General features: G+C 37.8%; 1 protein-coding gene across 2 annotated transcripts in view; it reads right to left on the bottom strand.

The window, feature by feature from the left end:
- mctp2b (multiple C2 domains, transmembrane 2b) overlaps positions 1-17,889 on the bottom strand; it is a 36,401-nt gene that overhangs the window by 6,874 nt on the left and 11,638 nt on the right. Inside the window, exons 3-15 of one of the 2 annotated variants that reach the window (XM_056259185.1) lie at positions 17,105-17,167; positions 13,094-13,214; positions 4,569-4,711; positions 4,389-4,465; positions 4,188-4,308; positions 4,068-4,100; positions 3,192-3,359; positions 2,953-3,083; positions 1,237-1,423; positions 1,053-1,146; positions 845-947; positions 346-448; positions 125-226 (exon numbers count right to left, since the gene is read on the bottom strand). In XM_056259185.1, the coding sequence (XP_056115160.1) occupies positions 125-226; positions 346-448; positions 845-947; positions 1,053-1,146; positions 1,237-1,423; positions 2,953-3,083; positions 3,192-3,359; positions 4,068-4,100; positions 4,188-4,308; positions 4,389-4,465; positions 4,569-4,711; positions 13,094-13,214; positions 17,105-17,167 (1,446 nt within the window). The remainder of the gene's footprint in view (positions 1-124; positions 227-345; positions 449-844; positions 948-1,052; positions 1,147-1,236; positions 1,424-2,952; positions 3,084-3,191; positions 3,360-4,067; positions 4,101-4,187; positions 4,309-4,388; positions 4,466-4,568; positions 4,712-13,093; positions 13,215-17,104; positions 17,168-17,889) is intronic. The other variant, XM_056259186.1, reaches the window with a different exon arrangement.

Raw genomic sequence — 17,889 nt, 5'->3', positions numbered from 1 at the left:
GACGCTCTGAAGGGAGGGTGGGATCTTATGCTTTCAAAGCTAGCTTGCTATCGCTAGCCTCTCCAAAACTGCCAACCCTACATTTAAAGGCATAATCTCTCTGTTGTCATCTGTCAAGACTCACAGAATTGTAGATGACTTCCAGCTCCAGTACTATGGTTCCTTTAGATAGTCCTCCTAAGTTCTCTTTCCTCAGAGGACAGGCGACCTGCTGACTGTTACGTATCTGCAATAAGAAACATTAAACTACATTCAAACATATTAATATATCAATTCTAATAAATTAAGATGTTTTGCACACCATCGCTTTCAATGTAAAGAAGAATGTCAATAGTCTGCACTTACTGAAAGTAAAGGAAGGACCACCTTCCCCAGGAAATCTGGGGCTTTGTCGCCATCCTCGTCAAACACAGTCACTTCCAGAACTTCATGAATGTCTTTTACTGGGCTGGTCATAAAGAGAAATGGAATAAATCTTACTATTATTTTGGTATACCTGTATATATAGAGTTGACATTGACCGTTCAAAAGTGTGTGGTCTATAAGATCTTTTTTTTTTCTTTTTTTTTTTGATAAGTCTCATATGCTCACCCAGGCTGCATTTGATAAAAAATACAGTAGTAACAGTAATATTGTGAAATGTTATTATAATTTAAAATTACTGTCTTCTAATTGAATATATTCAAATTTATTTGAAATATAAAAGTTCTGTAACATTATAAATGTCTTTAATACTTTTATGCATTCAATTGAATAAAAATGAATTTCATTAAAAAAAAAAAATCTTACTGACCCTAAAGTTTTGAATGGCAGTGTACATTAATAAAGTTATAGTGATACTGACAAGGTGAAGACTTTATTCCACTCAGGGTTGAGGGTTTTGTATATGGTGTGGGTCTGCAGCCGGTTGTTTCCCAATTCCAGGACACAAAATGGGTCACTCTTTCCTAAAAATATACAGAAGGTCCAATGAATGTGGTTGTTGACATGCTCACACCCATGCTCTCAACCAAAAAAGGCTCTTTGTGTAATCAAAAAATAATAAATAATACCATTCAGATCAGCGGCCATGAGGTCAGTGGCCTTAATCACTTTAACCTGAAGAAAACCAACATCTCTCATGTCCTTCAGAGAGTTCTTGAAACTCTGCCAAGACGGAAAAAAAAGAAAAGATTTTAAGGGAGATCAAGTACTGCGGTAAAGAGGTACTACGGTAAAGAGGGCGGTTTAACATACGTATTTAACAAGCATATTGTCCCTCTCATGAGGCTCTTCCAGTGGAGGGGCGACGAGATCCGTGATGGAAGCTCCAGTGCAGGGAGTGGGAGAGACGAGGAACACCAGCTTGCCTCTGCCCAGGTCAAGCTCACTTGTAAACAATGTGGGCTGATTCAAGGGCAGCCCGGACAAGTTGATCTCACACCTGCAATGTGCACACAGACACAAAAGGCCTTAAACACAAAACCAGTCTTTACAAGGAGGAAATTCATTTCCTGAGAAAGTCTTTTGAGTTTAATGTTCTGTGACTAATCCAAGTCAAGCTCGATCGACAGCATTTGTGGCATAAATGTAAATTACCAAGGAAAAATGTCAAACTTGATTCGGTTTTTAATTGATTTTTTTTTTTAAATATGATTACAAATGTAAACAGGTTCATGCATTCCAAAGGTTTATAAGCAAAAATGTGTTTGTATTTTTGCTAAACCACTTTATTTTAAATTATTTAAGCTGTAAAATTCAACACGTTTTTGTGGCTACATTTATAAGTGTTCCCTACCGTTGAAAAGTTTGGGTTTGTAAGATTTTTAATGTTCTTGAAAGAACTATCTTCTGCTCACCAAGGCTGCATTTATTTGATCAAAAAAATACAGCAATATTGTGAAATATTAGTGCAATCTAAAAGTAACTGTTTTCTATGTAAATATAAATTTTAAAATGTAATTTATTCCTGTGATTGCAAAGCTGAAATTTGGACATTATTCCTCCTGTCTTCAGTGTCACATGATCCTTCAGAAATCATTCTAATATGCTGATTTGCTGCTCAGGAAACATTACATATTATGATCAATGTTGAAAACAGTTGTGCTGCTTAATTAAACAAGTGGAAATCTTGATATATTTTTCTCCTCAGGATTCTCTAAATAGAAAGGTTAAAAGAACAATCATCATTTAAAATATAAATTGTCACAACGTTAAAGTCTTAACAGTCACTCCTGATATATGTATATAACTACTAGTTATCTATTTCCAATAGTTATATTTCTAATGTAAAAAATATCCTTGTATCCTTGCAATGTGCATCGTCTGGTTTCATATATTTGTATAGTTGAAATATTGGACACTGTATAAGTTTGGACAGACAAGGTTTTACAGGAATTCTATAAAACTATTCTCATGCCACAATGTATTGAATGAATGAATAAATGAATGAATGAGGCATTTATATAGCGCTTTTCATACGTACTACTGTAAGCCCAAAGCACTTTACAATCATGTCGGGGTCTCTCCTCAACCACCACCAGTGTGAGCATCCACTTGGATGATGCGACGGCAGCCACAGTACAACGGCGCCAGTGCGCTCACAACACACCAGCTATAGATGGAGAGAGGAGAGAGAGTGATAGAGCCAATTCAATGGATGGGGATTATTAGGAGGCCATGATTGGCAAGGGCCATTGGAGGGAATGTGGCCAGGACACCGGGGTTACACCCCTACTCTTTACGAGAAGTGCCATTAGATTTTAAATGACCACAGAGAGTCAGGACCTCGGTTTAACGTCTCATTCGATGTCTGGAGGATATCCTTTAGAAAGAGTATGTATTTTTTGAACACTTATTTATTTGCCCATTGGTTCCACTTCCAGTGCCTTACTATAAACAAGATTATTTTCAGATGTAATTGATATTATGCCAACTTCTGTCAAAAGAGCTTAGTTTATTTCTTGAACTCACTGTCCGTAACATTCTTCATTTTTCCGTCCCTCTTTTCCCACCACTTCAATCTCTAGAATACTGGACCCGTTAGGGAACTGGTTGAAGTCAAACTTTTCTCTCCACAGTGTGTTGACCTTCTTCACTTGATTCTGTGAAAATGAAGGCAAACTTAAAGCCTAATTCTTGCTAATCCTTTCTAAATTTGAATGTGTCAGCGAAGAGCTGAACAGGTCATACAGAAGTTCCCCAGTAAGTACCTTGCTTTTGTATTTCTGATCTCCCAGTTTGAAGCGAACAAACACGTCACCCTGTCCATCCAGCGGTAAGTCCCGGCCCTCCACCAGAGTAATCGTAAAGACGCCGGTCCAGAGTTGACTCTTCTTCATAGACTCTGTGAGACGTCTGTTATGCTCTATTGCACTTCCCTGAGGATCAATAAACATATTGGGATGTGATATTGAGATCTCTTATGCAAAGTTTCTGGATATTATTACCACAGTGGTTCTGAACTAGTGGGATGCAGGGAAAATGCAAACAATAAAATGCATGATATTAGTGAATCACGCTAAATAAATAGACTTATTAACTTTTAAAATTGAGGAAAAAAACACCATTTATCTTTTGTTGATGACATCAAAGGGCATGCAGTGTGCACCCGATCAAACTCTACAGTATTTCTGTCACTTGGTAAAAGCAAGTCAAGTTAGACTGATGTCAGCATGGTCGGGTTGTGCGGCATGGCCTCATTCTCAAAAAACATGAAAAATATTATACAAGATATAACCCAGACTAAAATCATTACAAATTATTTGCAATAAACACGGTGCTTTCTGTGGTCAATTATTGGCTGCCGAGAGCAGGACACCGTCAAAATTAAACAAATATTCTGGTCACCATTTGACGTGCACAATAAATAAATAAGTTGAGAACCACTGTTATATTGGTTGTGAATTTAGCTTGTTTTTGAATGCACATTAACATACAGACATCATTGTTTGTGGAACAATTTGCTTCGAATATGTTATTACAGGAAGTATTTCAATAAATCCATGAGAGAGCGCTGACACGACCACTCAAGAATCAAAATACGATTAGTAACAGATTAGAGGCAATTTAAAACTAAACCTTCTCACCGTAAAGCTCCTTTTTTTCCTCTGGACCCATCTCTTCATAACAGAAACAAATAATGTGAACACGAGTTAGTGGAGTGAGTTCGTCATTAGCTTGCCTAAGCAGCTCTTTAAATCCATTACCTTGGTTAAATGTTTTTTGTTTTTGCCGTCCCTCACAGATAAAGTGATATCGATGACTATGACACCCATATCGTCCTCCAGGCTGTTGGGGTCGTCCAGTGGAAGCACCATCTCGCTGGTCCTGTAGACCAGACAGAACAAAAGCATCAGAAACCACACTCTTGGTTTGACCTTGAACACAAACATTTCAGATTGACCTACTTTTCAAGTTCCAGTGTATTCAGCACAACACCGTGGGACCCCATGAAGTCATCCGATGTCAGATCTCGATCGTAAACCTGAATAATCGATGGATGGGACTGCTTAATGCACCTATACAGTACATATCACAGCATAATGTGAAAGTTAATGGATTTATGCCACAGAAAAGTAAACAAGTACCTTGATGAAGAGTTTCTGGTCCAGGTTGCGGATCGGGAAGGAGAAGGACTCGTTCCAGAAAGGGTTGAGATTCTTATACACCACTTTACTTTTGTACAAGGTCTTCCCATCCAGCTTGAATTTCACATATGGATCACTTGTGCCTATGGAGACAGAAGTTTTTTGTTTTTTATTGACCACCTGAAATTTCTGAGCTATAGTCCTTACATGTGTTAAAGCTTACATGTGAAAACCTGTTACTCATTTTTTTTTTCTTAATACAAAATTAAAATTCCGGTTAAATGTATTTTTTATTTAAAAATAAATAAAAATGCAGTTCCTACAGACAATGACTTGAATACATGTCTACTAAGATGACTGTTTTCATTTTCTGAATGAAAATTTGGGGTATAAAAGTAAAAAAGGTAGTGTAAATAAAAATAATTTGCCAAATTAATTTAATTAGACTTTTTTTTACAGTTACTTGTCTTTTATTTATTTATTTGCAGATTTGCTTTAACAGATTTCACTAATATTTGAACAACTTTTGTAAATCAAACATTGTATAACTAACATGCAGGCCATTGTTACATAACAACAAAACCATAAAACAGGAAATTACTTTACAGAGAAAACCCCTGTAGACCCTCGTGATATGGTAATGTCAAATTAAGTAATATGTACTTTTATGGCACAAGTTAGTTCAGGTTTTTTTTTTCTTAATATGGACGATTTAGAAATGCTTACAAAAATGTGTCTTACATAAAAAAAAAATTTGAAAACCTTTATAAAAATAGGATGCATACACCTGTGTATTCAGTGTGTAAATAAATGTGATATTGCATTTTACTTGATGGTTACTTGACATTTGTTAGCATTGACACTTAATCAAAATCTATGAAACCAAAGATAACAAACTTGGAACACTTGTATTTAAAAAAGGCTTTTAAATATCTGACAACTCAGACATAGTAATTTGTCAATGATATAAATATGTGATCTTAGTGTTTCTTCAAGGTGATTTGAAAAGACTTTAGGGAAGGCACAGTAAAAAGAAAAATCCTAACCTTTTAATGGAATCTGAAAACTTCAATGCAAGTGCATTCCCAATTGTTTTCCCTTCAATCAGATGACATGTGCAGTACATTCAGTTAGTTTAGTCATGTGTGTGGGTTTGCTTCTGAGTCTGACAAGGATGTGGTTAATACTTAAGTGCAACATCAGTGCATGACGCAAAACCAGCCCACTTCCAGAGAAGACTGTCATTTTGAAAAAGAAAGAAAAGTTTGCAATGCAACTACCTCTGGAAGGCTTAGCTGCTATAAAAAATGATGGATAAAAAAGGGGCTTCAATAAGGCAGTTTAAAAAATACTAAGCACTCTGCCTAGCTGCCTGATACCCTGGTGCACCCTAGAGGGCAGCATTTAGTAAGTCTGAGCAAGACCGGTCCTCAGTTGCTCCTTTATTTGCACCCTTCATCAAAGTCAGCTTTAAAGTTCCTGGTCTTATTGTGGAAAAGTTTTTATTTAGCAGACACATTACAATGATCAATAGTGGCAGTAAAGATACATTCTTTTGAACTTTTGAACTATTCATCAAAGAATCCTGAAAAATATTAAGCAAATTTTTCAACATAGGTAATAATAATAATTTTTTTTTTTAAAAATTCTGAAGGATCTTGTGACACTGAAGAATGATGGTGAAAATTCAGATTTGCCATCACAGGAATAAAGTACTTAATATTAAAGTAGAAAACAGTCATTTTAAAATATAATACTATTTCACGATATTACAGTTTTTACAGTATTTTTATTCAAATAAATGCAGCCTTGGTGAGCATGAGACTACTTTTAAAACATTAATTACCGCAAAACAAACATTTGAATGGTAGTGTGTATTTGAAATGTCCTGTTTGCTGAATATTCTGTACAGAAGTAAAATGAGTTGCAATCAGCCATTCATGTTGACTTTAAAACAACAATATGATATCATCAACAATAAGAGCATGTGTGCAAACACTGACTATAATATGCAAATATTGACTGTAAACCTCAAGGTGCTCTATCATATAAAAGACACACGTACTGTAAGAAAACTGCCAATAAACAAATAGTAGGAAAAGGCCAGTAACAATATCCTAATCTTTCTAAACTCTGGTAAAAGAGGGAACAATTAAGATCGGTTTCAAATTCTTGAGAAAACATGGCAATGGGATAGCTCTGAAAAAGCTTAACAGGCCTACGACCACAAATCATGAAATTAAAGCAAAATACACAGACTGGTAAACGGGAAAAGAGCTTGATTAATGAGCCACGTATCAATGACGCAAGCAGAAGCAATAAACAGCAGTAAATAAAAGGAAGTGTGCCAATGAATATCCTAGTTCCCACCTGTCTGTCTGTTTTTACATGTCTCGAATGAGTGTCTCGTGTGCCAGTAAAGTCAACAGTCACTTTAAAGGTTGAAGGTGTGCCTTTCAGGTGTGGTTGCAGACAGGTTTGAATGTGCTGTGAGGAATGTTGTCTGATGTATGAAAGCAATGCATGCGTTCAAAAATATTATACATAGTCCTGGCTGTGTAGATGGGAGAAAAACTAGGTGGAATGGACCGATCCACAGAGTATCACAACACTCTTGTAGAAAATCAGCAATTCACACATGTTGGGGGAGGAAAGAGAGAGTGAAAGAGGGACTGTAGAAAGAGAGATGGCTGAGACAGTGTTTCCCTTTATTTACCTATACGGTGGTGGCCCGCCATGGACTAATCTTTCATAGTAAACCTAAAATATTACAAAACATAATAATAACATAAAATGTCTAACGTTGTTTTCCACCATTGCTTTGGCAAAGTATCTATCAAACGAACTAAAATTCGAAAGTGTGATATGGCTTTGTGCCCTTACCAAATTGCAAAAGACTGTTATTTGATTAAATAAACATATAGTCTGTTTGCGCTGTGTCTTTCAAAGTGAAGTGCACACTTTGCTCACGCCATCGGCTCGTGATCCGGTGTTTTCAGCATCTCAGAACGGCTCAGTTTTCAATTTGCACACTGAACATGAGTTGGAGCTCTTAATTTTGAACTCTCAAAGACAGTTCGATGAATTTATGAATTTAATGAATTAAAGGAGCTGTATGTAAGATTGTGGGCAAAATCGGTACTGCAATCACTTTCAAATTACTGTAGAGCTGTGTATCCCCTCCCCCTCCCCCCTGACTCGAGGTTGCCAGATAGGCTGCAGAATCCAGCAGGAACATAGGCTGCTACAAGGAGCTTTCAACTAGAGCAGAGCTGGCAACCCGGATGCCGAAACACTACTGACTTCGTGATTGGTAGATAGGTGGAGGGTGGGGCTTCAGGCCAAAACACAAGATGGCAACATCAACATCAGTTGAGGGCTGCAACTTCACTTTTTAAATGACAATATCGTGGCCGTACTACTGTTGTCAGTGATATAAGTATTTGAAATTAACATGATTTCTTAATGTCTAGAGACACATCAGGGCCATTTTATGATTAATTGAAATACATTTCTTACATACAGCTCCTTTAATGGATAGATGAATTTAACTTTAACGCTCATGCACCTTAAAGGAGAACTCCGGTCAATTTTAACATTGAGCTCATTTTTTTGTACATTTGGAGTGCTGTCAGTACAGACAAAAACGACAAAAATCGGTGTTGCCTACACCGTGTTATCCTCTTTTTAAAATTTGCACCCTGTTGACTTCAATGGGGCAAGCTCTAAACCTGCTTTTAGCCTCTTAACATCCTTAATGTGTCATTACAAGTGCACAGCCATGTGAGTGGTGTTATTAAGAGTGACCACGGTCAATCTGACTGCAGTAGTTCTGAAAGATATTATTAAAAATGATGTTAATTCAGCCAGCTCACATACCTGTATTTACTTCCTGGTTTCGTTCGAAGTCCACAGTAGTCGATTGTCGAGTTCGCGCGCGCGATCATTGGTAAGTAATATAACTAACGATCGCGCGCGCGAACTCGACAATCGACTACTGTGGTCCGTGGACCGTGGTCACTCTTAATAACACCACTCACATGGCTGTGCACTTGTAATGACAAATCAAGGATGTTAAGAGGCTAAAAGCAGGTTTAGAACTTGCCCCATTGAAGTCAACAGGGTGCGAATTTTAAAAAGAGGATAACACGGTGTAGGCAACACTGATTTTTGTCGTTTTTGTCTGTACTGACAGCACTCCAAATGTACAAAAAAATGAGCTCAATGTTAAAATTGACCGGAGTTCTCCTTTAATGAGTCCCTTCGTGGACAAATTTGGGCACAAATGTGATCACATTTAAAATATATATAATCATAACACTATCTTCAATAAAATAAAAACACTCAATTTATGCATTTATTTTGTAATTTTTGGGCTATTTAATATATATATATATATATATATCATAACACTATCTTCAATAAAATAAAAACATTCAATTTATGCATTTATTTTGTCATTTTTGGGCTATTTTTGAATTTATTTACCTCTAAGAGTAACATTTTTTAATGTAAAATATGCTTATTTTTATATTTTATATATTTTCTTTTTTACTTCAGTAAAAATATTCATTCCAGTAAATTGAAACAAACAGGTAAGAATAAACAATGTACAACATGTTTTGTTTGGAAGCATCAACACATTTACAAAAAAATTGCTCAGTTATTCAAGTCATTGTTTGTGTATGTGTGAGTGACTGTTTTTTATTTGACCAAACAAAAAATGCACCGTGTGTGTGTGTGAGTGTGAGTGCTTGCCACATTGAGATTGTTGTACAGGCTCACCACTTCGTTTATGTGTATGTATGATCTGCATTGTGTTGGATTTATTGATTTTATTGGAAAAATATTGCTCTGAATTATAGTCTTACCCATTCATTTCCTATGGGTGCCCACTTTTGTCCACGAAGGACCAATTAAGGATTTTTTTTAACCGCTTAACATTGTTGAATCAATTCCAACTTTGTTTTCATGTGTGTTCAGGTAAAGTAGCCAAATCTTGTACCGCTAAGATTAACAAAAATGTGCCCACATTTGTCCCCAAAGACCATTTAGGGTTAAAATTTACAAAAGTATCTTACCCCTCACCACAGTCTCACAAAATTCTCTGGGAAACACTAGCTGAGATATTACCGAAGAGGAATAGGTCAGAGGAATATCATTTGGAAAAAGAAGGGTTACAGCTTTCCAGCACTGGAGAGACGTTAGATAGTGGGAAGGCCTGAAAACGTACGCCGAGGTTGCGTTGTTTGTTGTCGTTGATTCTGCTCGATATGTTAGTCACATTGGTTTTTGCTATACATCACAGAACCAAAATATGCTGTTGTATGCAGCTGTTGTTGAAGAATCACAGCTGATTGTGAGAGTGTCTGTTGCACCAGCATAAGCTATGTTCACACAGTCAGTCCAAATCCAATTATTTGTTTATCCGATTGGAATCTGTTCTACATTATTGACTGTCCACACTGAGCATCGCAACTATTCAGATCCGATTTGTGTGTCCCGTGGGCCGTGGCGCTCTTTCGTTTTCCAGAATATCAGCATTGGTTTCTATGGCAATGGCGTTGCGTTGGTAGGCATTCGCCAAAAATGACAACAACAGCAAAGTGGAGGGGTTTGCAATACAGATGTCTTATTTTATAACATGACAGTGTGTATCCGCCGTGTTAAACTACTACATCTTCTGAGGCAGAAGGGTAGGAGGCTTCTCAAAATTCAACATGTCTGTATTGTATTGTAATTTTCTGCTTGACCGGTTCTGCGCAACAACACAACCTTGTTTCTGCAGCGACTTTCGGCATGTTTTCTATAACCAGGTGACAGGTCAGACAGGCCTTTTACGCGAGAAAGTGATATAAATCATGTGAAATCCGATTAGAGCGGTCAGACTGAAAATAATTTCCATTAATGCGATTTAAATGGGATTTCAAATAACATGCATCTCAAAATGCATTTCATGTGATTTTTTTTTGCCGTTCAGACTTGCTAAATATGATCAGATTCCAATTGGATATGCACAGAAATCAGATTTGGACTGACAGTGTGAACAAGGCTTTAGCTGTGTTGCATAGCGTGTTCCAATTAAGGGAGCGAAGTGTTTGTTTGGGTGTCGATTTCAAATATCAAAAGTGTTGTTCAGATATTTAATGCACTTTTAAAGGTCAATAGTGTAATTTCTATGTCATCACTGGCACTCAAGGGAATTGCAAACAGAGCCGATCCTCCCTATACAACCCGCAAATTACTCAAGGCCCCGCCTCCCCCTCGTATCAAAGCGCGTCAATCAAAGTTTACAACATCGATGAGATAATTAAGCGGAAATGGAAGCTTTAGCGTTAAGTTCTGCCAGGAAGACTCAATTGCTACACTCTAAAAAATGCCGGGTTGGTTTAACCCAATTTTGGGTCAAATATGGACAAACCCAAACGTGTGGTTAAAAATGTAATTAAAAAATTTCACCCAAAGGCTGCTTGTCCATATTTTACCCAAATTTGGGTTGAAACAACCCAGCATTTTTTAGAGTGTACGTCACTTATTACCTTCTCATCTATCCAATCGTGTCTAATACTTGCGGTATATAAGACCGGTACTTACTTACACATGTTTGAGTTCGCAGATGCTGACGCTTTCATTCACCTCCATCCTCCCCACCACCTCCAAGATGGTTCCTTCCCCTCCATCCTCCCCACCACCACCAGGATGGTCCCTTCCCCTCCATCCTCCCCACCACCACCAGGATGGTCCCTTCCCCTCCATCCTCCCCACCACCACCAGGATGGTCCCTTCCCCTCCATCCTCCCCACCACCACCAGGATGGTCCCCTCCCCTCCATCCTCCCCACCACCACCAGGATGGTCCCTTCCCCTCCATCCTCCCCACCACCACCAGGATGGTCCCTTCCCCTCCATCCTCCCCACCACCACCAGGATGGTCCCTTCCCCTCCATCCTCCCCACCACCACCAGGATGGTCCCCTCCCCTCCATCCTCCCCACCACCACCAGGATGGTCCCTTCCCCTCCATCCTCCCCACCACCACCAGGATGGTCCCTTCCCCTCCATCCTCCCCACCACCACCAGGATGGTCCCTTCCCCTCCATCCTCCCCACCACCACCAGGATGGTCCCTTCCCCTCCATCCTCCCATCCACCACCAGGATGGTCCCTTCCCCTCCATCCTCCCCACCACCACCAGGATGGTCCCTTCCCCTCCATCCTCCCCACCACCACCAGGATGGTCCCTTCCCCTCCATCCTCCCCACCACCCCCAGGATGGTCCCCTCCTATACCTCCCAGGGGGTCGGCTGCGCCTCTGCCTTCGTCTTCAGGCAGGAAATGCAGAGTCCGGACCCTCGGATTGCGAGCTATGGAAGTAGCTAATTTCTACGCCAAAGAACTTTATTGCTTGCTGGGCTATCAATAAACGTATTTATTGTTACAGTATTTATTCTCCCGAGTTTTTTTTGGTAGAACTATCCTTCTGGTCACGAAAAGAGAGACTGAGAGAAAAACACCATGATGTGAGTGAATTGCGAGAACAGCGAACGGGCAGACTTGTGTTCTCTCCTCTCAAGTTTGATGTCAGCAAAGAACAGAAAAAGTTAAGTTGATGTGCATCTCTCTCTATCTGTCTGTCTAACCAGCCCAATCTCATGAAAGCCGCGAGCACGTATCTATACCACGAATTTCTCGTGCCATTTATTTATACGCCAAATAATGCATATGATAGGCCTACGCAGTTTTCGCGTGCATATGATACGCACTTTTGGCCTGTAATATGCACGCACTCCACACCCCATTTACAGTGCGTAGCATATGCACGCAAAAAACATGTTTGGCGTATAAATAGCACGAGAAATTAAATTCGTGGTATAGATACACACTTTCATGAGATTACGTTTGATAATACAAAGGGCAACGGTGTTTGTTTATAAACTGCAGCTCGGAAAAGATAACAGCGTTGCGCGTTAACATGAGTTCATATGCTTTCCAGTAAAACATCTATTGGGACCAGTTACCAGTACAATATTGGCGTGTTATGGCACTCCTCATTAGGCGCTCATACTTTTAACACAAGACAATGATTATCTGGTCTCCAAGTCAGTTTAGTTACAACTCTGCAATAAAGCAAGATGGAAAGCAATCTATTGACAATATTGCATTTAAAATGTTGGTTGGCTGGACATACTGGTCAATATGGATGCACACATCCCTCAGTAAATAATAACCATCAAGTATCAATTATTGCTTTTATCATTAAAAACACAGTGACATGCAATGGCAAGTCATTTATAAATTCACAGGATGCATTTTTGATATCAGTAATTAAATGTGTACTATTTAAAATGTGAATTATATATATATATAAAAATACACACGCACCTTAACGCATCTACACTACAATCCCGTATTGCTGGGTTTCGATACCTCCCACTTAACAAACAAGAAAACACTGCTTGTTATTGAAATGTAGGATGTGTGTAGTGCTTCAGGGTGTGTTGTGTTACACACAGATATTTGACACTCACCGCAGCGGTCTCTAATGACCAGTCCACGTCCCTCCTTTAGGCATATAGTGAGCAGATATGTTCTCTGAGGTTCCCTCTGATGCTCACTAACTCCAGCTGTCTCTGTCCTCATGTCCAGAATCTGAAAAATAAAAAGTTCTAAAATAATCGAGAGAACCTTTTACAACAAGCTTTCATTTGGGTCATTCGAACGCTATACTCCATCTGGATAGTTGACATGACATTTCAAACAGTGACAGCAGTGTGACATGTTATAATTAAACTATTTTAAGCAACATTTGTTGTCATTGCTCTATAAATTTAATATTTTGACTATTTAGTGAACTGCAAAAACCTAAATAGTGAAAAAAAAATCTAAAATCAAAACCAGTTTCTACATTCCAAACATACGCTTTCTTTTTTATAGTACCGGTACTACTTTCAAGCCACGTTATCCCTCGTACTTCTTTTTTTTTTTTTTTAACTGTTTTTCATTATAATCTTTTAAGCAATGTATTATTATTATTTTTTTTTAAATCTCCCATTGACTAACACTGACTGAGTGCTTTTTTTTCATAATCTAACAGCTATGAGGTAATATTTGCATATGAATTGCAATTGGGTCTTTTCGTACACTACCGTTCGTTTAAAAGTATAGGGTGTGTAAGATTTTTTTTATTGTTTTTTATTTCGATTTTCTTGTGCTCATCAAGACTGCATTTAATCGAAAATACAGTAAAAACAGTATATTGTGAAAAATTATTAAAATTAACACTTTTCAATTTTCATAGATTTTAAAATGTGATTTATTTCTGTGATGCAAATCGGAATTTTCAGCATCATTACTCCAGTCTTCAGTGTCACATGATCCTATAGAAATCATTCTAATATGATGATTTGCTGCTCAAAAACATTTCTTATTATTATCAATGTTGAAAACAGTTGTTCTTCTTAATTTAATAGGATTTTAAATATTTAAAATATTTTTTTCAGGATTCTTTGGTGAATAAAAAGTTTAGACGAACAGCGTTTATTTGAAATATAAATATTTTATACAATTATAAATGACTTTTACTGATCCATTGTTGTTAAAGCTGCAGTACGTAGCTTTTTTGGGTTAAAAATGATCCAAAATACATATTTGATAAAATACATAACCAGCCAGTGTTCAAAACTATCTGCTTGCTTTAGCTCGATTCAAAACGGTAAACTTGTAATAATGTTTTAATTCCAGTGGTACTGGTGGATTTCCGCGGGAGATTCAAGCATGTCTTTGCGTCATTACGTCACATCTGTACACATAAAGAAGAGTCTCGGCTAGTAGGCTATAGAGGTGTGCGATACCGCTAGATTTGGTATCGATCCGATACCAAGTAAATACAGGGCCAGAATCGCCGATACCGATACCGATACTTTTTAATAATTAAGGTGGATGCGTCTTCAACCTAAATCTAAATGAATTTATGACTTTTAATTTGTTTTTGTGATTTGCATTTTGGGTTATTAATCAGTTAAAATCAGTACTACAAAAGCTTTTGTTCAGAAACAACTTTTGGTTACTTCTGTTTTATTTAAATAAACAAAATTACAAAATTATTACTTCACAAATATAAAAAATGTAAAAACAAATTCTCTTTTCAAGTAGCATGTTAACAAAAAATGTTTCTCCTCTTTAGTGCACTTCTTTTCAGGATTTTTTTTCTTAAATAAACAAAGTCACAAAGTTTTACTTCACAACAAATATTATAAAAAATGTAAAACAAATTCTCTTTGTAAGATATAATGAGAATAAAATGACGTTTCAGTAGAGGTGTGCGATACCGCTAGATTTGGTTTTAAAGATTTTACTCTTTAGTGCACTTCTTTTCATGATTTTTTTCTTAAATAAACAAAGTCACAAAGTTTTACTTCACAACAAATATTATAAAAAAAGTTAAACAAATTCTCTTTGTAAGATATAATGAGAATAAAATGACGTTTCTCCTCTTTAGTGCACTTCTTTTCAGGATTTTTTTCTTAAATAAACAAAGTCACAAAGTTTTACTTCACAACAAATATTATACAAATTGTAAAACAAATTCTCTTTGTAAGATATAATGAGAATAAAATAACATTTCTCCTCTTTAGCGCACTCTTTTTCAGGATTTGAAAGATGAGCTGAGAGCGCGCCTGACTGACTGCTGGTGGTAGCGGTAGGGGTGGGGTTATGGTGCGTTCTATTATTTATCCGTCTCGGAGATCCGAATCGGAAGACAGACGTTGCGTAGCAACACGCCCCCTTTCCTCGGATTTCTCCTCTCGGACGTCGGACAACCGTGAGGACACCGAGCAAGAATTCCGTTTCGGAATTCAAGATGGCTGCGCCCTGTGTGACTTGAAAGTATGAATTGTTTTCATTGTTTTTGAACCGCTTTGGTATTTTAAATGACGATTATAATCACTCGTATTACTGCGTCCCCTGTAGGTATGGGAATCGGTTGTTGTGAGTGCAATTACTACGTTGCTAGCGTTGCTAACAGAAGATTAACATGAAAAACATGAAATAAAGTGAACATTTTCAAGTTCAAGTTCTTCCTCGGTGTTCTGTGAGGTGAAGCACATACTTATTTTGCAGCGCCTGGTACTCAGCCAGTGCTACCATTACAACGGGTGGCGTCCATTTTTTTCTCCGACTCGGACGCCCAAAACATAATAGAACGCTTGAAGTGTGGACGTGACGTCATATCCGAGGTCCGAGTCGGTTCGTTGGCTATAATAGAACGCACCATTAGTCCTGAGTAGCGCGCTAGTGGTGAGTCACGTGACGGTACAACACAGGAGAGGAGAGAGCTTGCTCTGCTCTGCTGTGACAGCAGCAGCATTTTGACAAACACGGTCAGGTCGCAAAACGAGAGAAACTGAAACTTAAGTATCGATATTTTCACGTTGGTATCGATCAATAACGATACCAACGTTGGTATCGATATTAGTATCGATCTGCCCACCTCTAGTAGGCTATATTGCGTGTGAGGATGGCAGGATGCTGGAGGTGGAGATTTATCATAGCTATATATTTAAACTTAGCAATTTGATGGCGGATCCAGAAAGGTTCAAACGACAATCACCAGTGACAACTAGAGATTCACCCGTTGTAAAATGCAAAAGACTTCGTTCGGACTTCGGAGTGGCTAACTTACAGAAAAATAGAGACTGCAACCGGACCGATGCGAAAACAAGGATACATTTCGGTAGGACATTACATGCAGTCACGCAATGCTGACGTTGTTAACATTAACAATTTGAGAACAAAGTATAATTTGCACGGTTTTGCGTGATATGATAACTTATAAGCGATTGTTAGATTTAATCAGCATGATTTACTGCAATGTCAGAACCAGAACAAATGTGGATGTTTCTTACTTGTTCAGATGACATTTTCCGGTGAACATTCTTATGTTGGTCAAAAAGAATAATCTGTGATTCTGAATGCATCCACACCGGCGCGGTGACTGACAGCTGCTCACTCTCCTCTAACATTGTGTTCATCCGCGCTGTGCTGTGTCGAGAGGGTGTTGAAGTAGGCTACAACTCACGTAAAGTTGATAATTCCGCGAATGACTGCAATTGCAGATTTCGAACAGAGATGGCGACAAAGAGGAAAAACGCCGGACTGCAGCTTTAAATATAAGTATTTATTTATTTTACAAAAAGAAAAATATTACTGACACCAAACTTTTTGAACTGTAGAGAATATTAATTTGCATACCAAATTTCAATTAATAATCTTTACATTGCAAATTCTCATGACGAAAGAGCTGCACCATCAGCTACCATGGTAAAATGCTATGTTTTATTCAACTTCAACATGGTGAGGAAGCAAACCTTGAGTCTTCAATGTCAGCTCAGGAAAAGAACACCGTGGTGCACAGTATGGTCCATTTCATGGGCATTTAAAGTACAATGTCATCTTCATGAACCCTACTTCATGTCCTTTGATATCATCTAATAGTAGACTAAACAACAAAACACACACACACACACACTAATACTTACATTATTGTGCTCGTTGTCATGTATGGATAATGTATCTGAATCATTTCTGTTGTAATGCGGCTTCTGTTTCCCAAACACAACAAACGGAAGAGTGAAATTGTCAAAAAAGCCGCAAACTCACAAACCACTAGTGTGAATATATTTCCTATTTTTTTCCACAGTCCATCTCTTGAAGTCAGCAGTGATAAAAACGTTTTACTTTGTCGTGCACATATTTCTAGAATAACAGAAGATCATCTGTCTTAATAAGTTTATTAAAAAATCCTTAGCAGTGGAAACTTTTTAATTCCTCAAGTTCTTTGTTGCATGTTATCTGGCTTAACAGTTATGTTCCCTGGGGCTAAGGAATCAAAAAAAAAAAAAAAAAAAAAGCAGTCAAGGCATTACATTACTAAAAGCATCAACACTTGTAAATTACCTTAATTTAAAAGCTTTTATAGTTCTTTGACAAACAAAGCAAAGTGTAGGGTTTTCCTTCTCTACTGAAAATCCCAAGTTAAACTTTTAAGGTCAGGTGATTCAATGTTTAAGGTCTTACAGACTCTCTGAACTACCTTGAAAACTTAGCAGCTGACTCACCCGTAAAAACAAACATACTATCCACGAAAGCGGTGCCCATATGAACCATACAGTATGATAACTCCACTACAATAAAATAGAAAGATCATCGATGCAAAAGGAAGCAGCGTTACATAACTAACAAAACATCTACCCTGACCATTAAAGATCTCCGTTTGTGTGTTTATTTTTGGTGCCGTTCAGTACCGTAAAGGTAGCATGACACT

Source organism: Rhinichthys klamathensis, unplaced genomic scaffold (genome assembly GCF_029890125.1).
Source record: "Rhinichthys klamathensis goyatoka isolate OS25496 unplaced genomic scaffold, OSU_Roscu_1.1 h1tg000165l_1, whole genome shotgun sequence".
NCBI classification, from domain to species: domain Eukaryota; kingdom Metazoa; phylum Chordata; class Actinopteri; order Cypriniformes; family Leuciscidae; genus Rhinichthys; species Rhinichthys klamathensis.
Note: the sequence above shows the minus strand (reverse complement) of the source record. Positions and strands in the feature narration are given on the sequence as shown.